The sequence below is a fragment of the Cryptomeria japonica genome, chromosome 7, assembly GCF_030272615.1.
Source record: "Cryptomeria japonica chromosome 7, Sugi_1.0, whole genome shotgun sequence".
In the NCBI taxonomy this organism is placed as follows: Eukaryota; Viridiplantae; Streptophyta; class Pinopsida; order Cupressales; family Cupressaceae; genus Cryptomeria; species Cryptomeria japonica.
The window spans coordinates 654,745,642-654,772,222 of record NC_081411.1 but is presented as its reverse complement, the minus strand read 5'-3'; the positions used below and the strand labels follow the sequence as shown (position 1 = coordinate 654,772,222).

At 41.2% G+C, this 26,581-nt stretch overlaps 1 protein-coding gene across 7 annotated transcripts in view; it reads right to left on the bottom strand.

Moving 5' to 3' along the window:
• Window positions 1-26,581, bottom strand: part of LOC131071205 (uncharacterized) — a 199,843-nt gene that overhangs the window by 82,425 nt on the left and 90,837 nt on the right. For all 7 annotated transcript variants that reach the window (XM_058006942.2, XM_058006934.2, XM_058006936.2 and 4 more), the window contains 2 exons: window positions 25,105-25,330; window positions 2,229-2,355 (listed from right to left, as the gene is read on the bottom strand). In XM_058006942.2, coding sequence (XP_057862925.2) covers window positions 2,229-2,355; window positions 25,105-25,330 — 353 coding nt within the window. The remainder of the gene's footprint in view (window positions 1-2,228; window positions 2,356-25,104; window positions 25,331-26,581) is intronic.

Here is a 26,581-nt window from a genome sequence, read left to right as displayed (position 1 = left end):
CAGCGTCAGCGGATCAGGATCAGTCTATTAAATAAGTCCTCGTAGACCAATAGGAACAGGAAGAGGACACTGGACTAGTGATTTTCTCCTACTTCAGAGGGCACTTTAAAGTAAACATTGGTAGAATCAGTCGACGGTGTTGTTATCTCCAAGTTCTCAGTCTTAAACTGCATAAAACCTAAGAATAACTCCTTCAAAGGCATACATGAATCTAGTGAGAGAGTGACGTGTTTGGAGGAGAGAGAAAAAGGATTTTATAAGAAAAACCTCTTAAAAGCATTTAAAAGTGTTTTTTCTAAAGTATTAACTATTAAATAGTACCCAAAGTTAAAGAACTATTAAGGGGTTATTTAAGAAAAGAAAAAAAGCAAACTTAGGTTTATGATTAAGTGGACGCCCCATGGAAAGAGGAAAAAGCAAGAGCAAATAAAGTTTATATGAACACTTTAGTGAGTTTATTAAATAAACTCAAAAATGAAACATAAAGTGGGCACTTGGAAAACCCTAATTAGGGCATAGCATTGGAGGTTTTTAAAAGGGCAACTGGAAACCATTTGGGGATGTTGGATATCATTTTCTTCTTGGCTCTCTAAGAGCTTGCTAGTTAGGGTTTGGAGTGCTCTTGGAGACGGAGCTTGCTTGGAAGAAGACAAACAACAGAAACAAAGTAGATTTCTGAGTATATTGCTTGTCTGTCTACTCCAAAATCAGCTTTGGAAATATCATTACAACTTCCTGCAACTTGTTCTTCAAGGGATAAGTTATCGGGTATGTTTTGAAGGATTTGTAGCATCATTTGATACACTCATTTGTAATCCTCTAAGGAGTTTGTAATATTTCGGTCTTGAAATAAATCTGAAAGTTGTTATTTCAAGTTACCAACCCATTGCTTATCTCCATTTGATTGTATTGCAACATTTGTCTTGTTCCATCAAAAAACTTTACAAAACACAAAGAAAAAACTAACCTTTTGCATCTCCGTCTAGTTCTGAAAGACCACCAAACATAAGAAACATAGTATTTTTAATATAAAATAAGCAAGCAGGTTGCTCAGTGGCAGATTCTAGTGTTCCACCTGGGGTTGGACATTACACCCATGTAATTGAATTCCACATGTACTTTAGTTTGTTATTTCATTGCCATGTAAATATAACGCTACTACAATTGTATCTACAAGAAACCTTGGCCTTGAACCCATGGAAAATATCTCTTCACACGCAATGCCACTCAACTCCAAGACTCAATCAAGTTTGAAGAAAACAACTTAAATAGTAAGGTGATGGTACATTCCCATGATTAGAACAGTCTTGTAAGGGTCATAAACTATGCAGCAAATTATTCACTGCCACTTCACAATTACCTCAAAAGAAGCAAAGGAGACTGCAATTTCAAGAAGAATATACTGTCACAAAGATTTATTGCAATGCATAGCAGGCAGTTGCGGTATGATTTTCATGATACATGCAAATTGGCTATACAAAGGATAAATTGTAGGCAAAAGTTCTTGTCTTCTTCAAACCTGCTTATTAAATTAGAACCAGAGTAACTTCCTCCCTCATTAATAAATAAGCATCTGTTCTCAGTATTGTGTATACTATAAATATAGTACACATTTATGCTAATGGTGTTCCATTAGCTTTAATAATACCGCATCAATATCAAGGAACACAAATGTATGATCCTCAATACAACCTTCAATTTTATCCCAGGTATATGAATGAGTAGAGCTAAATCACGATGATGCTAGTTTTTATATAAAATAGCATTTGACAATGCTAAATTTCTTTCTTATGTTTTATAGATGTATACATGTGCTAAGAAAACACATTGAACAGATCAATGCAAGGATAACTAGACAAACATAAGAAATAAATACAATCATGCGAAGCATACAAATTACTTGAGAAGTTTTATGTTGTATGTTCCCTGTATTCTACAAACAGAAATTACACTACACATATTTTTATGCTAATATTGTTCCATAAGCTTTTGAAATAGCATCAATATCAAGGAGACAGACCTACAATCCTGGGTGCAACCTTCTATTTTATCCAAGCCATAAATGCAACAAAATTGAGAATTGGTGTTTACTAACGTGACAGATTCTTCTATGCTGTATGATCCTCCATGGGGCATACACAAGTAATCAAATAAACAAATATATCTACTTTTTGATTTAACCTTAATAAGTAAATTGTAGTCCTTATCTTACAGACAAGAATACTTACGGGTCTGGAAGAGTAATAGGAACCAGAAACCACTTGTCAGCTTCATAAGTAGAAACATTTTCAAACTCGGCCATTTCAACAGAACTTTCAACTACTTTATCCATCCATATTGCAATTAACTCAAACCCTGCGCCAACCAATAATTCACAGTTTAAGTCCCAACTATAAAATATTGAAATAATAAGCTGTGCAGAATGCATAATCTAATCATATTTCTACAATGAGCATTTCAAATTTGCTAATATAGAGAGAAATAGGAACTTAGAGTTTAAGACAGAAAATAGCTCAATCAATATAGCAAACAATAGAATTATAATAACTAAAAAATTACAGGGAATTCCAGGTGGACAATAAAATCAATCTGTTACAACCAATCTATGCCATGATTTTAGGTGAACCTTGTAACCATATTACAAGCATCTGCACCCATCTTTCCAATATAATTCCATAGTGAGTAGAACAAGCACTTAGGTTATATTAATGACTCCAACTAGATCTATCAAAAATCTCAATGTGACCTCACTTTAAACAATTCTTTTCCAGATAACAAAGCCTACCTAAGAGGTGGTAGAGAAACTTTGATACAAGGCCAACCCAAAACAAAAACAAATGGATGCAATTACATAAAGGAATAATAAAGACAAACAACATAATTAAACATATTTGAATGTAATATCCCTAATTAGTTGTACCTTTAAATTAACCCAAATTTACCCAAGCCATAAATGCAACTAGAGCAAAAAAACAATCAGAGAACATATATGAAATGATACTTATAAAACTGAAACACATACTAAAGGAGTAAATTGAGTGATGTAAGTCTTATTGTATTAATTACCATTAGTATTAGATTTATTAGATAAAATCAGATTGTTATATCTGTTAGATACAGTCAGATTTGTTAGATAAAATCAGATTATGGGTTAGTTGCTTTTCTTAATTATCCAATTCCTTATTACACTAGGGTTGGCTAGTTGGATAGGGTGTCTAAGAAATCCTCCCTCCTAGGCCCAAGAGCAGATACCATATCCCTCCTGGCTCCATATGGCAGGTGTTAAGCATCCATCATGGAGTGGCGTACCCAGCGAGGTTCTCTATCGCCGTTCCCCCTCATCACAACCACATTCTCTCTTAAGCCCAAGAGTAGATGCTTCACCCCTCTTGGCTCCATGTGGCAGGTGTTAGGCATCCACTATGGAGTGGCGTATTTAAGAGAGAGTCCCTCATTTACAATGAACCATTTGTGATATTCCAGTGAGGTAATATTTATTCAATTTATCTCATTATGCTAATCAATTATAACAGACATAATTATCATATTACATTAGTGCCTTATATTGGATTACCATCAACGTTTTCTGAGTATTAATTTGTATCAGTATTATTTATTGTTACTGTTTTATTAATCAATTCATTATTCAATATTCCCCATATTATTATATGAATTGACAGCATTACAGTAATTTATGCAAACTGAATTCATTGGTATTATGTATCCTTGGATTGTGCAAGTATTTATGTTTAACAATACTGTACTTTTAATGCTGCTTAATGTTGTGACCTTTTTCACACATCACCCCATTGCTACTAGGGACCCTCTGATTTTCCTGCTTTCTAGGGTTTTGTTAGCGTCCTGCGACCTTTTGCTGCAGTTTCACCAAGCCTTGTCCAGTTCAGAGCATTCCAGGCCCTGACGATTGAAAGTTAGTTTTTGCAAGTTATGAGATTCCGAAATGTGAACACCACCAGAGTGCTTAAGAGAGGCCAAAGGACGAAGATCGCAATTGATTTGGACAAATTTGGACAACTTTCTATTTTTAGAAAATTTGCTTTTTTGCTTTTTCCTATTTTTTAGGAAGTTTCGTTTTTGGCATTTTTAGCCCAATCCCCAGTATGGCTATTTTTAGAAAGTTTTCCCTATTTTTTAGGGATGTCTGCTTTTTGCTTTTTCGGGATGCAAACCTAGGGTTTAGACTTGCACCATTGACCTGCTTCGACCGGAACTCGTAAATTCCAAGTTTTGACCTAAAAGGCTAAATCCCTAGATTTTAGGCTTTTTGCTTTTTCGGGATGCAAACCTAGGGTTTACACTTGCACCATTGACCTACTTCGACCGGAACTTGAAAATTCCAAGTTTTGACCTAAAAGGCTAAATCCCTAGATTTTAGGCTTTTTGCTTTTTCGGGATGCAAACCTAGGGTTTACACTTGCACCACTGACCTACTTCGACCGGAACTCGGAAATTCCAAGTTTTGACCTAAAAAAGCTAAATCCCTAGATTTTAGGCTTTTTGCTTTTTCCGGGATGCAAATCTAGGGTTTACACTTGTACTACTGACCAACCTCGACCGGAACTCGAAAATTCCAAGTTTTGACCTAAAAAAGCTGAATCCCTAGATTTTAGGCTTTTTGTTGCTTCAGATGATCCGAGCAACCCTGGCACATCCTGTACTGTCACATCCGGCACATCGTGCACCATGGAAGCCTCTGCACTCGCCAAGGTCTCCACCTGTGGTGGTGTCATGGCTATCGTCACCCGAGGCTGCCCGAAGCTAGGAACTAGTATCGTGGTGACTACACTGACTGTCCCGAAGGACCGCAGCACCGCCAACTGACAAGTCTCCGGTAAGCGTGCTAGTGTAAAGTGGACCTGCACCTATGATGCTAAAGTAGACCCTACTGTACCTGTCGACTCCACTACCCCCTCTTCAAGCAACTGGTCGCCTCTTCTCCCTGCCAATCGGAAGCTCCCTCCGCTTACCTGGGAGGTGTCCGCGGATTCCTCCCTGCCACTTTCTGCATCCTCAGCCTCGGACTCTTCTGTGTCGGACTCCGTATCGGACATGGCGGCCTTCTTTCTTTTTGTGCCCAAACGTGCCTCCGTGCCTTGTGCCAAGACATCCAAGTGTGACCAATATAATATGGGCGGTTGGTCTGGTGCAACACGCCCCTGCAGCTCCAATGGCTGTGAGCCCGGGGTGATCTGCGTGCGAACTGCGTCGAGGAATAATCTAATGGCATGATGCGGCATGTAGAACTTTTTGTATTGCAGCGTCATGAACTCATCCATCCTATCCGCCAATAGTGACGCCCAATCGTATACCACTCCATTGTGCAGCCCGTTCATCAACACTATTTGTGCAATGGCTATGTCCAACGCGCGGCTGGCACTTGTGAGGCGACTCTTCACCACCGACAATAGGCATCGCCATACTCCCTTGGCGAAAAATTGTTTCTTCACCCACCGACTCTTGCCTACACTCTTGAGGCTATCTTTTTCTCCTTGGGTAAGGTTATCGCGCAACATCAACTACAACAGTGTGGCACGATTTTCTAGAGATGTTTTCTGTGAACTGTCTATTTTTTTCCCTTTCACCCCTGGTATGCCAAATACCCTAGTGAACTCGCCTTCCGTGAATGACATTGTTATCCTCTGGTGTTGATAATCAAATACCGACTGGTGGCGATGTCTATCATAGCTACTAATCATGGCACGCAAAACCACCTCAAAGTCCTTTATAGAAAAAACTGGCATCTGGACGGCCCAGTGTACCTGTGCCTGGCGAAGGCTTTTCTTTATCAGATCATCCTGAGGTGTCTTCGCCCACCAGTTCCGACAGTCTATTCCATTCAGACCTTCGAACATAATATTATCTGCCGTTATTTCATCTTTGTCCTTTGTCGCCAAGGGTTTGGGATGATGCTTCTTGCTTTTTTGACCGGTGCTCATACCGAGGCTACCTACAATACGCACCCCAAATGGCAAAATCCATTTGCCTATGTCTGCACTGGTTTCTTTTTGCCCTCCTTGCAACTTGTCTTCTAACAGCTACAACCGTTTTCGCCAATCTGCCTTGTTGCTGTTTATGTCCATTAGTCCCAGATTACTTCTTCAATTCTACTTTTATAACCTTTAAAAAAAAACCAAAACCCGTCTGCCGCTTTTCAAATAACCTTCCCCGGATTGCGCGTATGGTGTTACTGTACGGTGCTCCCTTATGCGGTGCTGGGTCGGGCTGTGTGTGTGGGCCTGGTTTTTCCTCTTGTGCGGCTGTTGCGGACTTGTGCGGACTTGCGCAGGCTGTCTGCGTATTTGTGCGGGCTGTGCGGGGTTTTTAACCCACGGCAGTGTCCACCGTCGATGGTCCACCGCACGGTGGTATCCACCGTCGGTGGTCCATCACCCGGTGGTCCCAACTTAATCGCCCCGTTGGTATTGACCTTGCGTACCTTGAAGGGCCCTAGCCATCGCACTTTGAATTTCCTAGGTTTGATTTCGTTCCTTCCATTGAATTTCAACACCAACTGCCCAGGAGTAAACTTCATTTGCCGAAGACACTTGTAGTGCCAAACCTTCCATCTTTGTTGGGCTGTCTCTGTCGCCCACTGAGCCATCATCCTTCGTTCATCCAATTTGTTCAAAGTGTACAGTCTCTCTCTCAGGCTTTCCATGTTGCCAAGTCGATTATCAATGGCGATTCGGAGACTCAGCACCATGAATTCAACTGGCACCATGGCTTCTTGTCCATACATTAGCTGGAAGGGAGTCTATCCAGTAGTTACCCTGTAAGTTGTTCAACGGTAGGCGCTCCTCCCAGTCATCCTTCTCCACTCTGCAAGACTTATAAATCATCGACACAATTATTTTATTGGTCGCCTCCGCCTGCCCATTCGCCCGCGAATAGTAGGGGCTTGATAAGGAGTGGAAGATTTTGAACTCCGTTGTTAGCAATCAGATTATATGATTTACAAAATGTCCTCCTCTGTCATTCGTCAGTTGGATTGGAATCCCATACCGCGTAATGATGTGTTCATAGATGAATTTTGCTGTATTCACCGCCGAGTTGTCTGGCAAGACCCGTGCCTCAACCCACTTGGTCAAGTATTTTGTTGCCACTACAATGTATCTGCACCGTCGGGCTCTACTTGGTTTTAATGGTCCGATGAAATCGAATACCCATCTCTCATACAGTTCCTGGGCATTCGATGGGTTGACGGGCATAAAATCCCTCTTCAATGGTCATCCGACCCGTTGGCATGTGTCACAGCTCGTCACCCACTCTCTGGCGTCATTGTGTAGTGTCGGCCACCACAGTACTACCAACAGGACTTTCTTCGTTGTGGTGTTGGGCCCCATGTGTCCACCTGTGGGCCCTTCATGTGCTTCCCTTAGGACGCCCTGAATTTCCTCTTCTAGGATGCATCGTCGTAGGATCTGGTCAGGTCCCATTTTGTACAAGGGGCTATTAATGAGTTGGAATGTTCTGCTCCTCAGTACCAGTTTCCTTCTTTCTCCTGGTGGCATCTCCCTCGGAAACCGTGATGTCGACAAGTATTCCCCCACGCTTGTGTACCAGGCGGGGAGGACTGCGATGCGAAATAAGTGAGTGTCTGGAAAATCTTCATTCACTCCTTCGGCTAGTTCTCCTGACTAGATTCTCGATAGCTGGTCAGCTATCACATGGATCTTCCCAAGTCTTACGATAATGTTGAATGTAAATTCCTGCAGCAATAGCAGCCATCATCTGATTCGTCCTTGGATAATTGGCTTGTTTACTAGCTACATTAACGCCTGGTGGTCCACATAAAATGTGAACGGGGTGGCTGGCAAGTAATGTTGAAATTTCTGGACGGAGTACACCATCCAGAAGGCTTCCCTTTCTATGGTGCTATAATTTTTCTCTGCCTTCGACAGGAGTCTGCTTGCAAAGTAGACTGGGTGATCTAGCCCGTGATCACCAACCTGCGCCAGTGTGGCCCCTATGGCAAAATTGGATGCGTCAATGTGTATGTGGAACTCTGTCCCAGTCAGGATATGTTAGGATTGGCGCACCCACCAACTGTGACTTCAGTTCTTGAAAGGCCTCTTCTTGAGCTGTCCCCCATGTGTACCGTTCACCTTTCCTTGTCAGCTTGTCCAGAGGGCAGGATACTCGAGCAAAAATTTTGATAAATCGCCTATAATACCCTATGTGTCCTAGGAAGGATTTGACTCCCGTGACATCTGTCTTTGCCTCCATTTCCACTATCACCCGAATCTTGTCTGGGTCAGTCTTGAGTCCAGCCTTACACACTATGTGTCCTAACAGCTTCCCTTGAGGCACCATAAATCTGCATTTTTTGGGATTGAGTGCTAGGCGAGCTCGCCTACATCTCTCCATGCATTCGCCAAGTGCAGCCAGATGTGTATCTTGGTTACTGTAGATGGACCAGTCGTCAAGGAACGCCCTGAAGTTCCCTACTGACATCTTTTCAAATATGTGAAGGATAATCCGTTGAAATGTCGCTGGCACGTTGCATAATCCGAACGGCATTCGATTATACGCGTACACGCCATCCTCCACTATGAAGGTGGTTTTTAATTTGTCCTCTTCGGCAATGGATATCTGGTTATACCCAGAAAATCCATCCATAAATGAATAAATTTCATGACCGGCCACTTCCTCCAAGATGCTATCTGTAAATGGTATTGGAAACGGGTCTTTTATGGTGACCGCGTTAAGGCATCTTAAATCCACGCAGATTCGGATCTGGTTTGCCTCCTTTTTAAGGGATATCACTATGGGCGACACCCACTCGCTGGTCTGCACTTTAAAAATAATCTCAGCTTCGAGGATACGTTCAATTTCATCATTCACTCTCGCCGCATAGTTTTTATTCATTCTGTACGGCCTCTTCCGTACAGGTACAGCCCCAGGTACGAGTGAAATTTGGTGTACGCACAGTTCTGGCGACACCCCTTTGAGGTCTTTATACGTCCAAGCGAATACATCATTATATTCCATGAATATTTTAAACGCAGTGGCTTTCAGCACTGGGTTCCAGTCATCGCCAACCAGGATGTTCCTTGGCTCTACTTCCGTGCCAAGGTTTGTAGGTTTTACGGACTCTTCGTACCGGATTGGTTTCATCATGTCAAACCTATGCATTGGTACTTCGTTGACAGGGGTATCCCCTTTGGTGTATTCCCCGTACGCTGGCAGAAATTCGTTCTCGTTCGGCTCCTCGTCAACCTGCAACATGTTGCACCCATACAGCAGCTCGTAGTCCTCCATTTGCCAGTGGAAGAGCCTATTCAGGGAATCGGTCTCGTCCTCGAAACATCCTTGGATTCCCTGGACGCCTTCCTTGTTCGGTTCCCTTCCGTACTTTCCTCCGTCAACTCCGCCCTCGCCGTCTGATTCCGATTCTGATGCGAGTTCTTCACTCACAAGTTGTGTTTTCAAGTCGATAATAAATTTTTGCCCGGTTTTCTCCATTGACAACATGTTACGCTTCCAGTTGTGATTCACTCTGGCTGCCACCAACCACCCTCTGCCCAGAAGGGCGTCGTATCCTTTCTTGGCGAGCGGAATCACCACGAAGTCGAGGACAAATGGTTGTGTCCCGATGGTCACTTGTTGTGCCATGAGCGTTCCAAGGGGTTTGATACCATGTTGATCCGCTCCCAGTAAGTTGAAGGTTGACGGCCATAGTGTCGGCTTGCCAAGCTGCTTCCAGGTTTCTTCCGGAAGCACATTCACTCCGGACCCGCCGTCGACAATAGTGTCAATCAGAATGGTGCCTAGTATTCCCATTTCTACCACCGCTGGGTGCCAGCCACTATATAGTGTCAGAACCAATGGGTTTGTAGGTGTTCCGCCGGAAACATCCGTATTCCGGGTCGCCTGACTGTGCGGAGTTACTTGCACCGTACGTAGGAGTGTCGTACATAATTGCGGCATCCTTTCCAGGAGGTCCTTCATCTTCACAGGTACTTCAATCTGCAGCATTTGCTTCAAGATATTTTCCTCGACCTCAGAGCGGAAAGTACTTGCCGCTTCTTGGGTGTTCCCTTGTGCCAACATTTCCTTCGCTACTTCAGCCTTTGCCTCCAGCGCCCGCTGCTTCTCTGTGCGGGGGTCCAGGTATGTGGCCTTCTTTACCTGTGACCGTGTGATTGCCAATACCCGTTCCTCCGTCTTGTCAATGTTGAGCAGGTTCACTCCAGACTTTGGGCAAGTTCCATCATTGTGGTCTCCAGGCCCACACCATTTGCATAGTTTTTGTGGAGTTTCTTTTGAGGTGCATTCCTTGGCAAAGTGGCCCCATTGATTGCAAGCTCGGCACTGGATCATTGGCCGTCCCTTTGCATCATATTGGATCTGGCTCCTATTATTATTATTGGTCTTCCCCCCTCGCCAGTTGTTCCGGTATCCGCCAAATGATGCACTATTGTTGGCGGTTTGTGAAGTTCCCACAGTCGGCTGCTCTTGCGTGAAGAGAACTTGTTGGCTCCTGGTTTTCATATTGTAGGGACATTCCTTTGTCAAATGTCCCGCAATCTGACAAATGTCGCAGAAAGCCTTCTTGGGGCGGGACCCCTTGGTGTGTCCGTCACTCCTACAGTCGGTACACCACATGTCGTTTCCTTCAGTCTTACTTGTACTCCCCTTCATGGCTTTGAATTCTTTCAGCATTCATTCCATGTCCTTTTGGAGAGCGTGCATCTTTTTACTCGATTCGCCACTGCTGCTGCTTTCCCCGTCAAAGTCTTCATCATCGTCAGATGAAGATTTATTACTTTTCTTCTTCTTTGATGTTTTGTATTCGCTCTCTAGGTCCATCGCCCTATTATAGGCGTCGTCATATGACGTCCAGGGTACAATTTTCATCTTTTTTCGTAGGGAGGATTTCAATCCTTCAACGAACCATCGTTTCTTCAATCCCTCTGCTGGTTGGCTTTCCATTTTACCGAGCAATTCCTTCAACCTCCTGCTATATGCCCGTACTATCTCCTTGGTACCTTGTTTGGTATTGTATATCTCCGTTACAATTTCATTGTCATCACGGAGCAACCGAAACTCCTCCGTGAATTCCTTCTGTAGATTGGCCCACGTGGCCACTTTTTGCTTGTCCACATCGGAGTACCAATCTATGGCAACTCCACATAACGTGGCTGGGAACTGCTGTACCCAATCATCCTGGTTTGTCACTCCGTTGGCGGACCAAATAGTTTCACATGTGCAGCAGTTCCGTAAGGGGTCTTCCTTGCCGTCCCCTGTGAACTTTGGCAATTTTTGTTTACTCACCATCCCGGGTCGTCTTCCTGGGGGTGGTTGTGCCTGTTTCTGTGGCCCTGCGCTGCTTCCTTCGGTGGTGCCGGTGGTGTGTCCTGCATGGGCGACTGGAGGTACGATGTTACCTACACCCGTACGATTACCCTCCCCTTCGCTCTCACCCGCGCCCACTCCTGGTTCCTATTGGTGATCTTCACTCCGTGGTGTAAGGGATAAGTTTCTAAACTGATCCCGAGTCTCCTCGACTAGATTTCGCCATAACCTTGTTTCTTCCAGAAACTCTTCGTGGCTCCGCGTCCTACGATGCTCTGGCGACGCGTAGAAATTTTTGTCGGCTTCTGCACCCTCCGTGACAACCTCCTTGGTTCACCTCGGGCCACCCTTCGGCAGGTCGTCCTTCGGCAAGTTGCCTCAGCCTCCGTCTATGTTCTACTTGCTGCTCGAGAATCAAGGCCCTCTGCGCGGCCTCCCACTCGTCCGTTTCTGCTTTTTTATTTCTATCTTTATTCAATAGGTTGGGCATTAATTGTCGCACATTTCCATAACTCACAATACATAAATCAAAACACGTCTTTATTAATTCATTTCCTCCAATATAACTCGTGTCAATGACACTTTTATTTGAATATAAAAAGTTCAAGCTTCAATTCCCTCCTGGCCTGGCACCATCTCGTTCCGTTTCCCGTCAGTTATTTTCTTCGTAGTGTTGAAGGATTTGTCGGCGTCGCTCTTCTTGGGCAATCTCCTCCAGGCGAGCCTGTTGTGCCAGCGATGCCTGTGCAAGCAACCGGGGGAGGTGGTTCATCAACCAGTTTACGGCCGAGCTAACCTCCAGCACTGTCCACACGGCACTTTGTGGGATTTCCGCCTCCGCTGCCTCTCGTAGGACGTAGGTCTGGATGGCTACCTGGAGCAAAATTGAAAATTCTCTCGTTGCCGTGTCTTCTCCTGTGTAAAGTTCCGTTCACGCGTCATCAACCTCTGGGTTTATTTCACCAACGGGTAGGCCCATCATGTCCATACGCCATCCGCATCTTCCATTCCCGAGTACGTCTAGGCAACGGCACCAAATGTTTGCCCTCTTGGGTGAATAACTTAAAGCATAAAGTACGTAATGCAGAATAAGAACGCCATCGATATCAGACAAGTATAAGATATGTTATTCCATTCATAATTCGTTTGTTGCAAGTTACATTCTGAAGTATATAAAGATAGCGAGGGGGTGCGAGTGCCAACCGTCGCACCACAACTACCACCCCTCGGTTGCCAACTAACCAAAACATTTACACATAATTAACTAGTCCTATTCCTGTGTACAATAATGCGGCTAACAGGGATGGTGTGCTGCCCCAACACCCTTTTGAGGCGGGATACATGAAATATATTGTGAATTCTGCTATTGGGAGGGATATCCAATTCATAAGCCACTTCTCCTATTTTCCTCAATACCTTGTATGGCCCATAAAATCAGGTTTTAAGTTTTTCAGCCCCACTAATCTTGATGGATGATTGCTTAAATGGCTGTAATCTCAAAAAAACCATATCTGCAATCTCAAATGAGCATTCAGCCCTCTTCCTGTAAGCGTATACCTTCTGCTGATTCTGGGCTTGATGAAGGTTGTCCTTGAGTGAGTTCATGATGTCCACATTCTGCTGTATGAAATCCTTGGCTCTCGAGGCATGACTCTCTATCCGAACCAAATCTCCAAAGGATGTGGCCTCATATCCATATAATGCCCAGAAGAGGCTCATCCCTATAGACATATGATGGGTAGTATTATAGCAATACTCTCCCAAGTGCAACCATTTAACCCAACCGTTCTACTGCCATGTGACATAATTTCTCAAATATCCTTCTAGCCATTTGTCAAGGCAAACAAAAAAAAACATTTTTTTAAAAACATGTGACTTTCTGGGGGGTTAAGGGGTAACCCTAATTGGACGTGGGCCCCACCCTACCCCCCAAAACAACACAAAAGCATGTTTTTTTCAGATTTCACTCTCATCTTGGAAAACTGATTTTTTTTCCAGCAAGCTGAAGAGGAGGGAAAACTTGAAGAAGACTGATTGAAGGGGTGAGAAAAGTGATTGCAAGCGTGATAGGAGCTAGAAGAAGCAAGAAGAAGAGGAAGAAGAAGATTCTTCTACATTTTGGAGAGATTTTTCAAGACAAGGTAGGGTTTTTCAACTTTTTCTTGTTTTTTTTCTGATTTTCATTGTTCTATGTCATTTTTGGATTTTTTTTCCCTATTCATCTCAAAATGAGATTTGATGTTGAATCTTGAGGGCAAAATCATTCATCATTTGGCCCTCAAGATTCAACATGAAATCTCATTTTGAGATGAATAGGAAAAAAATCTAAAAATAATAAAAATATATTGTTAAACTAGGCTGATTTTATTTTTATTTTTATTTTGTGAAATGCAATGTCAATTTCACAATGAGCTCCCAAGGCACGAGTGAAATGACATGGAAATCCATTCTCATAGTGAGAATGATTCAGAATATGAACTTGAAAATGAGGGGGGTGACCATGAGGCTGATCCTGGAGCCCAATCTAGTTCTATGGCGAGTGCACCAGCTAGTACAGGTTGCCCTTCAGAGTTGTTGGCACCATATGCTAGGGGTCATTTTGATCCTAAGTCTCCTCTAAAACAGTTTGCTTCACGAATATTAGTACAATGCACATCACATTCAAGTGGGGGAACAAAGAAGTGGAAGTGCAACATTTGTGACACAGAATGGTTCGGTAGCATTAGTAGGGTGAATGCACACTTTCTGTTTTGGAGAGGAAAAGGCGTGAAACATTGTAAGTTTTTGGAGGAAGCTAAAAATATACAGTACAAAATTGAGTTTAACAGGCTTTGGGGGGTTCCAGATGACACAAATATTTCAATGCCTATTACTTTGTTTGCTAGGGCAGCACTTCAGGGCAACCAGAATGTGCCACATACTTATCATGCTTCGCAAACAGGAGGAATGGTGTTTGGATCTCCATCCACTTCCACTTCTACTGCTGCCAGGGCTGGGAAATGTAGGTTGCAGACACCACAGAGCAACCCCATTGCTGATATGTTTAATGTGCAGCTAAGAGATGAGATAGATGAATCCATTGGCAAGTTCTTCTTTGCCAATGGCATTCCATTTCATGTTACACGGTCTCCTTATTATAGGGAGATGATGGCTATGGTGGCCAAGGGAGGACCGTCTTATGTGCCACCAGGGGAGACAAAAATGAGGACCTCAATCTTGGATAAATGCTATTCCAAGATCAATATTTTGATGGAGAAGATGAAGGCATGTTGGGTGGCATCGGGGTGCAGTATAGTTATGGATGGGTGGGCGGACATTAGCCATCATCCACTCATCAACGTCATGGTCACATGTGCAAAGGGCCCATACTTCCTTAGAGCAATTGATTGTACAGGGCATCGTAAAGATGCTGATTTCCAGTTTCAAGTCCTTAGGGAGGCTATTGAGGAGGTTGGGCCACAAAATGTGGTCCAAGTAGTGACAGATGCAGCCCATGTGTGTAGAGCAGCAGGGAGACTCATTGAGGCAGCCTATAGACACATTTGGTGGACCCATGTTGTGTGTGTGCCATGAACAATGCACTCAAGGACATGGGAAAGATAGACTGGATTAGAGGAGTGGTCACCGATGCGAGAGATGTGCAGATGTTTATCTGCAACCACCACACTTCACATGCACTCTTCAGGACCTTCGCGAAGGAGTTCTTGAAACCAATTGAGACTAGATATGCATCCTATTTCATTCTCTTGGAGAGAATGATTGAGTTGCAAGAGGCATTGCAACACATGGTTATGACTAATGAGTGGAATAGGTGGGTTGAGGCCAAGACAGAGTAGGGGAGAAGGGTGAAGGAGATAGTGAAGAGTGATGTGTATTGGACTGATGCAAAATACATTGTCTCCATCATTTCTCCAGTAATCCAGGTGATCAGATATGGGGATGGGGAGGCACCTAACCTTGGAGAGGTGTATGAGTGCATTGACTCTATGCTTGACCAGATGAGGGTTGCTGTGCGAGTGAAGGACCCCTCTTTAGCATTCTACAATGAGCAAATCCGGCCTATCATTCAGCGTAGATGGGACAAGTTGAACACTCCTTTGCATATGGCTGCCTTTGCCTTGAATCCTAAGTGGTACAAGGCTAGACCGGGTAGACTGACACCAATTCAGGATGATGAGGTGAAGGCGGGTTTCTTTAGGTGCATAGAGAAGATGTTTGATTCCAAAGATGTCGGCACAATGCGCACTGAGTGGGGAAGATTTGCCACTCTTAGAGGTTATTCAGATGCGGCAAAGATGGATATAGACACTACGGCACAGGAGGACCCACTTTTGTGGTGGAATTGTCATGGCCCGAAATCTTTGACCACCACTCTAGCCATCCGTCTGCTATCCCAGGTTTCCAGTTCTTTAGCTGCTGAGAGGAACTGGTCTACATATAGCTTCATCCACTCTCTTAAGAGGAACAGACTTACCTCTAAGAGAGCAGAGAAGCTTGTGGTTGTACATAGTGCTTTGCGTCTCATGGACCGCAAGACACTTGTGTACAAGGAGAGTCCAGTGGCACGATGGGATGTAGAGCCAGAGGAGCCTTCACAGATTGATGAGGATGATCCTACCACTTCAGATGCAAGGCTAGTTGGTGTGAGCTTGAGGGACCTTGATCTCAGGAGTCCAACAGTTCCAGTGAGGAGTTCACAGATGATTAGAGGCCTCCATTAGCTACATTTTGAGTTGTCGTTTTGTCTTTGACTCTAGTCTCTTTTGTAATGCTATTGCTACACGTATTTGTATTTGGCTACTCATTGTAATGATGAATCATGTAATCATCTTTATTATTATAGACTTTGCAATGGCATCAGATATTCGTATTTTCGTTTTCCTTTTTCGATAATCATATGATAGAAATGAGAAATCTCCAATTTGACAATTTCATTTGTCAAATTTTATTTAGCATTTAGCAATTAGTATTACTAATCTAAGTAATCTTGGTATTTCCTATAGTTTCATTTGAAATCTAATTCTTATACTGTTTAACTGTTATACATCTTTTCAAAACTAGTTTTTCAAGTACTATATGTATATGTATAACTATATGAGCACCACCACCCCGCCACCCCCCTGCCGCTGTCCCCCCGCCATCCCCAAATTTAGGCCCTTGGTCCCCCCGTCTCGGAAACGCGTCCCCGCATCCCCCCATCCCCAACGCCCGTGGAACACTAGAAAAATCTAAGGCTATTGTGATCTATCTTCACAATGAACCTCCCACAAATTAGATATTGCCTAAATTTTCCCAGGGCATGCATTATAGCTAACATTTCTTTGTCATAGACTGAATATGTCTTTTCTGTATCTTTGAGTTTCCTGCTTTCGAAAGCTATGGGATGTCTATTTTGCATCGATATGGCTCCGATGCCTTCTTCTGAATTGTCACAATAAAGTTCAAAGGGTGAGTTAAAATCAGGAATTGTCAATACAAGGCACGAACTCGTCACTTCCTTCAATCTTTCGAAAGTTGCTTGTGCTTTTTCATTCCAAGAGAAAGCTCCCTTTTTGGTTAGATCGGTGAGTGGTGAGGTCAGTTTTGAGAATCCCTTCACAAACCTCCTATAATAACTACATAGTCCCAAGAATCCCTTGAGCTAAGTTAGGGTTTTGGGTTTTGGCCAACTTCGGATAGCTTCAATTTTCTCCTCATCAACCTTTACCCCTTGGGCACTGATTTTATGGCCTAAGTAAAAAATTCCCTCCATGCCAAATTCGCACTTGGATTGCTTAGCAAATAAGGAATGCTATTCTAGCATGCTTATTACCTCATCTACATGCTTCAAGTGTTCTTCCCATGTTCTGTTGTAGATCAATCTATCATTGAAGAATACCAACAAGAATTTTCTCAGTTGCCCTTTGAAAATGTGATTCATACAGGATTGGAATGTGGTTGGGGCATAAGTTAACCCGAAAGGTAAGACAAGAAACTCAAAATGTCCATAGTGGCACTGGAAAGTTGGTTTTGGTATGTACTCCTCTCTTAGCCTAACCTGGTGGTAACCTGATCTTAGATCAATTTTTGAGAAGTAGACTGCCCTGTGGAGTTCATCAATAAGTTCATCTACTCGAGGAATGGGATATCTATTCTTAATTTTTTTTTGTTTAATGCTCTGGCAGTCGATACACATCCTCATAGTGTTGTCCTTTTTAGAGAGCACAATTGATGATGCAAAGGGGCTAGAGTTGGGTTGAATGTGCCCCATCCTTAACAATTATTTTATGGTTTTCTCAATTTCTTTCTTATACTTCCGGGGATGACGGTAAGGAGTGGTAACAACTAGCTTTGTTCCCTCTTCTAGTTCAATGGAATGCTCAAAGCCCCTTTTGGGTGGAAGTCTGGGTGGAATATCACTGAAAAACCTTTTTATGTTTCCTTAAGATTGGTTGTATGTCAATGTGGGTTGCTTTCCCCTTGGGAGTTGTTCTATCCATAGTTGGACTACTCGCTGAAAACTCGACGAGTAGTTAAAAGCTCGCGAGTTTTTCTTCAACGCGAGTTTTTACGACTTTTAATCACCATAAAAACACGTCGAGTTCTTGGGAAAAACTCGCTGAGTTTTTGGCGAGTTTTTCATAGAAACTCGACGAGTTTCTATTAAAAACTTGGCTGCATTAAAAAAGAGGCCCAAACATGTCAAAAAAATATCTTTTTGTTTTTTGTCAAGTCAGTCTCATTCTCTTCAATAGAATATATCTTATATTTTAAGTTATATTTCATGTATATATTGGCAGTAAGTTTGAGAGTGGTTTCAGATCTCTAGGAGTTATAATGCAAATTCTAGGTGTTAGAAGATCTTTTAAATTTTCAGACTCAGTCAAATTTCAGTAATCAGTATGCTCCTATCAACATTCTCTCGCTCTCTCGATCTCACTCACTTTATCTGCCCCGAATTTTAGACCTATCTGTCTCCCTATCACTCTTCCTCTATCCCCCTCTCTACCACTCTCCCTCTCACTCTCTCCTCTCTCCCCCAAGATCTAGACCTATCTCTCTACCCCTCTCTTTCTCACCCTCTGACCCCCGCGAGGGGTGCTACCCTCAACCTAATTTTATTTTGCAGATGCTTAGTGGCAAAGTTGGGGTGAAAATACCCCAAATCTCAAGAAATTTGCCCTCGGAATCTTATGTTAACCTTGTAGTTCATCCAGTTGTGAGCGCAATTGGATCTTGTTTGAGGCCATCCACGCGAAGAAGAGGAGCAAGTTAGATAAAAAACGCCTCAATGACCTTGTCTTTGTGCAATATAATCTTCAGTTGCCCATAAGGAAGGTAGAGGAAGCACCAGCTGGTCCAATTGATTTGGATGATATAGATCCTTACAATGATTGGACATCACAGGAGCAGCCTCCATTGTTTACAGAGGATGACATCAATGATTTGGAGAGGTAGGTTACGGAGGAGGAGGGGGTGGATTTGGTTTCACACTGGATGGACTAGACCCTCTAGTTCTACCTCCCCCCTAGTTTTTACTAGAGTTGGGAAGAGGAAGATGTAATTGTATTGATTTATTTACTTTTAGATCTACAAAAACTATTTACTGTTTTGCTTCCAGTCATCAACATTCCTCATGAGGATGTGATTTTGTACCCATTTTGCGTTTAAATATATCTAGACTCAGCTTGTTTCCTTTGTGTTCTCATTTATTGACTCATGGCATGCATCTTCTCATTGAATTTTGCAAAAAAAATGCATTTTTAGTTAGATTTTAGAAAAATTTTAAGTTCCCGAGTTTTTTTCTCGAGGCTTGGCGAGTTTTTGGTTTTGGCAAGTAGTTTAACTATGGTTCTATCCAAAATCAGACACTGAGCTACCCATTCAACTTGATCATGTCTAAGGGCCTTCTCCATTTTTTTTGATGAAATCACTCTAGGTGATCCATCAGATATTCCATGTCGGGTAACCTTCTTTCCTTCATGTACAAAGCATATTTCTAGTTTTGGGTTGTCAAAAATAAAGCACCCCAAGGAATGTATCCATGGAGTTCCTAAGATTACATCTATGTCACCCATATCTACAATGTAAAATTCATCTTTAATTGGATGCCTTCCCAAAGTGATGTTGAGTTGTGAAATCTTCTTCCTCCTAGAAGTGGTGGATTCATCAGCCAATGTTACATTAAATCCCTTGAAATCTTCAGTTTCAAGACCCAATTTTGCAACTAAGTTTTGATCAATAAAATTATGAGTTGCTCCACTGTCTACTAGAGTTGTTACCTTTTGTCCTTTAATTGTTCCCCAAATCCTAAAAGAATAATGTTTGGATGCTTTTGAAATGCAAGCTAGAGTTCCTTCTTCTTCATCATCCATCCTTGTCCTTTTGCATGGATTCACTTCTTCCCCTGTTTCTTGGAGCATGGCCTCAATATTGTGAGCTTGACTTCTTTTCCCACACCTATGTCCTAGTTCCCATTTTTCTTTGAATCTAAAGCATAAGTTTTTCTTTCTAAGATCCTTTTGGTTACAAACATGTCCCGGACCCCATGGTTCTTTGCACTTAAAACATCTTTCCCTTTCATGTCCTTCCTTTTGCTTACACAAATGACCTGGTTCCCACTTTTCTTTGCAGTCAAAACATAGGCCTTTTCTTCGTAGTTCCTCTCGATCTTTTATGGAAAGGTATTGCTTTTTATGTTTGTCCTTCTCATGGAAGTGTTTGTTCTTTGTTGATGTCTTACTTAAGTAGGACTTCCCTTTTGCTTGGGCGATATCTAGGCAGGTGGCTTTTAGGATTGCCTATTGGAGCGTGGAAGGATCTAAGGCACTTACTAAGCCACGGGTGCTATCAGATAACCCTTCTACAAAGAGGTAGGTAAGTCTCTCCTCAGATATTCCTGAAACCATAACTGCTAGTTTTTTAAATTCGGAAATATACTCTTCAAGGGTTCCCCTTTGCCTTATTTTGGCTAGCTCCCTAATATATTTTTGTGGGTGTGTTTGATCAAACCTTTCAATAAGTCTCCTCTTGAAGGACTCGTAGGTTCTTATGTTTTTATGATCTTGTGTGATCAGCGCATGATGCCACCAATCATGGGCAACCCCATCTAAGTGTAATACGGCAAATGTTATGGCATCTTTTTCTATCATGGGACTAAGGGTTAAATAGGTTTCCAATTTTTGGATCCATGCATGAGCTGTAGTTTTTCCCATCCCATCAAAATGTGGAATGCTCAATTTCCCTATCTTGTTTTGGATATCCCGGTTTGAGCAGTGGTCCCTTTCCCTTTGGGAAGTTTTCATTTTAGCCTCACAATAAGCTGGGAAGGGGAAGCTCCTTTTGATTTCTGGTTCAAGCCTAGCATATTCTACGGCAAGTGCTTCTACATTTCGGTTATTAATCTCTCCATATTCTCTTGAGAATATTTCCCTAGGTATGAAAGGAGGCAAGGTTGTCTCAGGGGTGATCCCATTGTCACTATCTGATTGGCTGGAATTTTCATCCCTATTATTTTCTTGGTTTGGTCTTAAGTTATGCATGGCATTGCTTATGTCTTGCAAGGCTAGGAGCATGGCTTGATTCGTATGTTCATTTTTCTCCATAAATGTTCTTAATTCTTTCTCCATAATCCTCTTCCTTTCTCTCTCAAGGGCCCTTGAGGTTCTTTGACTTGGTTGCATCAACTATTGACCCCCTAGGCTGGCAGGATGATGCTCTGATACCATAGTAATATCCCCTAATTAGTTATACTTTTAAATTAACCCAAATTTACCTAGATCTAAAATAAGTAAATTAAGTTTATGGGACTACCTCTGTATACTGTTTTCCTACAACAAAAAAATCAAAGAAAATATATGAAATGATACTTATAAAACTGAAACACATACTAAAGAAGTAGATTGAGTCATGTAAGTCTTAATGTATTAATTACCATTAGTATTAGATTTATTAGTTAAAATTAGATTGTTATATCTGTTAAATACAGTCAAATTTATTAGATAAAATCAGATTATGGGTTAGTTGCTTTTCTTAATTATCCAATTCCTTATTACACTAGGGTTGGCTAGTTGGATAGGGTGTCCAAGAAATCCTCCCTCCGAGGCCCAAGAGCAGATACCATATCCCTCCTGGCTCCATATGGCAGGTGTTAAGCATCCATCATGGAGTGGCGTACCCAGCGAGGTGTTCTATTATCATTCCCACTCATCACAACCACCTTCTCTCTTAAGCCCAAGAGCAGATGCTTCACCCCACTTGGCTCCATGTGGCAGGTGTTAGGCATCCACTATGGAGTGGTGTACTGTAAGAACCTACCAAGGGTTCTCAACTCAGACAACGGGGGTTTAGTTGAACCTGTTGCATTTTATGTTTTGTATTTTGCAATTTCTAACAACAAGGCTAGTTTTGAGCAAATAGTATGCAAAAAGCAGCATTGGAAAGGGCTGGAAATTAATTGAACTTCATAAAATTAGGATTATCAAACCCTTATTACATCCAATTTGCATAAACACCTTCAATAAAGAAATCAAACAAGACCAGGAAGATTTATTGTCAAATACCTCAGATTTAAGAAACCCCTTATTTATCCTTGTTGCTGTATAACAGCAATTAATAACAGCAAAATTATTTATCAGTCCAAACTACCCGGAATGGTGAGTTTAGCAGCTCAAACTGAAGCTACCAGCTAGGCGTCTCCTTTAGGATTTATTTCAGAATTTTTGGACGACTCCTTCAACAAAATCGTACCCTTTCAAGGAAGAAAGGTACGGCAGATCTGCAGGGTGTACATGCACAAAAACTCCAGCTGTAAACACACTTATTTCTGCCTCTGTTCTGACTTTGTGGCTGCAATCAATCCTTTGCATAAAAATTAATAAAGCCCTTTCTAATCTGCCCAATCTTGGTTTCTGGATAAAACCAACGGAAAGCAAAATCAACTGATATTTCACAACCTCTAATGCTGTTGCACAGAAATCCACCGTTTTCCTATACCGATACCTTCAGATCATCTGCAGGAAGAAACCCCTGTTGAAACCCTCAAGCCAAAGTCTCCTCACAGCAAACTCAATATCAAATCTTCACATAATGAAAAGAAGACCTAAAAACTTATTTTATCTCTTCCCTTTAGGGTTTGGCGTTATTCCCAAGAAAAGTACGATTTGGCATTAAATGATGTTTTTAACTTTTAATATTTATTTTTGACAATTGAAGCTTCAAAAATAAATCTCTTTTCAGTTTAATATAAAAGTGGCCCCATCCAGTGAGAAATAGACCCTCACTTAAGTTATAACTTAAAGTGACTTTAAAATATTAAAACATTAAAGTTTGCCATTTAATATTTGATTAAAGTAATTAAATATCCATCAAAATTGCCTGCCATCAGAACAGGAGACTGCCAAGCCATACTCTACCACTGCCCAACCCAGTGGCTAAAAATAGCAGGACTGCTAAAAATAGAAAGTGTCTCAAATGAAGTCCTGGAGACCTCAAATGAAAGCCAGTCCTGTAATGCTCACTCTGAAGATGAAGAATCAATCTCCAAGAGACCCTCTAACCAACCTCATCAGCCTACGAGGGTCAGTGATAGGCTAATCTACTCAGCTGATAGATGTCAACTAGAAGGGGGCATCACACGTACTTAAGAGAGAGTCCCTCATTTACAATGAACCATTTGTGATATTCCAGTGAAGTTATATTTATTCAATTTATCCCATTATGCTAATCAGTTATAACAGACATAATTATCATATTACATTAGTGCCTTATATTGGATTACCATCAACGTTTTTTGAGTATTAATTTGTACATTAGTGCCTTACATTGGATTACCATCAACGTTTTTTGAGTATTAATTTGTATTAGTATTATTTATTGTCAGTGTTTTATTAATCAATTCATTATTCCCCAAATTATTATATGAATTGACAGCATTACAGTAATTCATGAAAACTGAATTCGTTGATATTATGTATCCTTGGATTGTGCAAGTATTTATGTTTAACAATACTGTACTTTTAATGCTGCTTGAATAAATATATAAAATTTGCCTTTTCAATTTACATTATGTTAATTGTTATTAATCTGTTTAAGATAATCCACTTTGATTCTTTATTCATTGATGCACATATTTGGATTTAAATACATATAATATAATTACTGATATATTTTAATGCTTAGATCAGAACATCATGCATATACATACCTGTTATTGCTCTGACTGTTCTTACTTATCCCACTGGCAGACTGGGAAATTCCTTTCGTGCTCTCTTCTTATCGTGCTTCTTCACTATTATTTTCCTATCCCCGATTGGCACAGGGAGGGGGATATTTAACCTCCCCATCAATCGTGGTGGAAGACCACGATGTTGTTGGTGTTGGAAATAAGCCACACCCAGACCGACGATGGACTGGTCCAAGAGGGGCCAGTAGCGCAGTGGTAGAGCACTCCAGCAGCGTATGGAAGGTCCTAGGTTCGAGTCCTAGCTGGTCCATGTCTCAACATGGTATTAGAGCCGGGTCCAGGCTAGGAGCCCCAAGCACACGAGAGGTGTGGCTTAAGGGGGGGTGTTGGTGTTGGAAATAAGCCACACCCGGACCGACGATGGACTAGTCCAAGAGGGGCCAGTAGCTCAGTGGTAGAGCACTCCAGCAGTGTATGGAAGGTCCTTGGTTCGAGTCCTAGCTGGTCCATGTCTCAACAGATGCTTCTCTTGGCAGCCTGTATGAAGGGATGCTACCCTTACTAGCGGGCCCCTCCAAAATCTGACGTGGGTAATACTCAGTCAACCCACTGATTTACAAAAGGTCATCAGGCCTTTAGGAAATCGAATTAATATAAGTTGCTTTATGTCGTTTATTATATATATATATATATATTATTTAATGCATCCTTTGTACATTGCTAATAACATTAATCAATATAAAATGTAAATTAGTAATTTGATATCATCATTTTTTTTATTTAAATAACAATATAACAATTTTAATATGATTTTACATGATATATGGCAAAAATATATCAATTATTTCTACTATAAATGTGGGGACATGACATTGAAATAATCAAATCTCCTTGGTAGGTTTTAATTCTTCAAGTAGATTTGTTGCCACCGTTGTTTTTGACTTTATATACATTTCCTTGCACTCCCTTTATTTGATATTCATTACCAATGGATGTTAATGGTGGTTGTGTTTCTTATTTAGTTGTCAGTTAGTGTAACTGCAAGATGCCACCTATAAGAATCTGACTGTGGCATGGCATCCCTGGACCCGGCTAACAGATTCAACAATAAAGGAAGTACTGAGCGAATGAATTGATGGTGATCATAAAGCCAAACAAACTCACAAAAAAAAAAGGGGTTATTTCTTAAGAACTCACCAAAGCAATGTGATTAAGGAATCACATGTTTTTTTTTAACAATACAGCAGCACTACTATCAAGAAATTACAAAAATGAAAGGAATTCTGCAGTGGCTTAAACAAGCAAAAAGATTTCCCAAATAAAATTTCTGAAGAATAGGATGGAACATGTAACAAAACTACAATGAGAAAATACAGCAAACAGTCATCTAATCAAGCATGTGGTTTCATGCTTTTTTCATGTCCAACTCAGATGCCTATATTTAACATAGTTCTCTTTGGACATAAATATTTCTAAGTTCAATAACCTTGTAGATATCTGGTTCCTGGAATGAATCACTTCATTTTGTGCATGAAAATTAGAACTAGAATTAAAACCTGTGATTGGAAACACTGTTAAAATGACTTCTGCTAATTAGCAATTATAAACAGAAATATCCATACCCTTAACTGGGTCTTCGACAGAGTACCACTCAGACCACGGGAAGTCATCATCCCATTGTCTTTTGTTGAATAAGTCAGAATCAGCAGTTGTACTAGTTTCTGTACTTTCAGACTGATTCAATCCATGCTGCTCAGATTCATATCCCGTCACAGGTGTCTTATATGTCAATCTCATTGTATAATGAACTTGGAAAAATGGTGTGAAAAACTCTGTTGAAGCCACTGACTGTATGCAGCACAATAAAGAACAATGACAAACACGTGACAATAGAGTTTAGAGATCAATCATCAAACATAACATATGCCATGTTAAAACCTTCTGTATTATAATCATAATAGCCAACAACCATACAACAAGGGCAAGAAATGCCACCGCAAGCTTAAAACAACAAAACTTGACTCAGTGAATTCAAAATCCATGACAATTGCACATTAATAAATATTCACCATCATGAGGATAATTAGCAACAGACCTAAAGAGACATTTCACCAGACCTGTCATTATTAGATTTGAATTTACAAATGCAGAAAACTGTAAATAGCAAATAGTGCATATGGAGTGGATCTAGCAGGCAAATGTATCGCATGTTAGACCTCTACTTCCATCATCTTCAAGCTGACAATGACCACCGTGTCTCTTGAGATTTTTCATTCTGCAGACCTATGTCAAGCAAAGTAAATATGGAGCATTTTATAGTACATTACCCAATATTTAATATGACCAAAAAAGTGGACCATTTAGCTCAGGATTTCAAAACCTTCTTTTATGGTGACTATTGGCTAGTGGTGTGATGACTGCATTAAGTATGATGTATCTTAGAAATTAATCAACTGCATTATTATTCTTTCCGATTTCATTTACTCTTTTATTGTCATTCATATTTTTATTAATCTTTATTATCTGTACTTTTTTGTTATGGTGATAGAACCTTTAGTCCTCCTCAATTTTTCATTATGCATACTTGAGACCAGGCTACAAGAGGATGTTAGAAACAACCCTCCATACCTTTCCAGAGAAAATTTGCCTAAGTTGTAATGATCTGTACACTATTGTAGCTAAGCCCTCTTGCTGGAGTATCAGTCTAAATCATCGTCTTAGTATTTAATCTGGGCAATTAACAGCATTATTCCCTTCAGGCATCTATCAACATTTACAAGCTAAACTGAACATTAAAAAGGTTACAATATAATTAGCTTTCCACAATATAGGACTTCACACAAAACACCAAGAAGTAGGGAGCTACATCCCACTAGAAAATGATTAAAAGGGAAGAAGTCTCTCAAATTTGCAACATAAAACTATGTTTTCTGAGATTATTGTGCTAGAAAAAAATTTTCTTCATACAACTTGCCAAGGTATGTAGCAATTTTTTTAAAAGCATTGCCTTATTCCATAGGCTCTAAGCTACTGGTGACAGGAAAATGGTAATAACTTGATAAAATATAATGCATTTTTAGATTAATATACTGTTGTGAT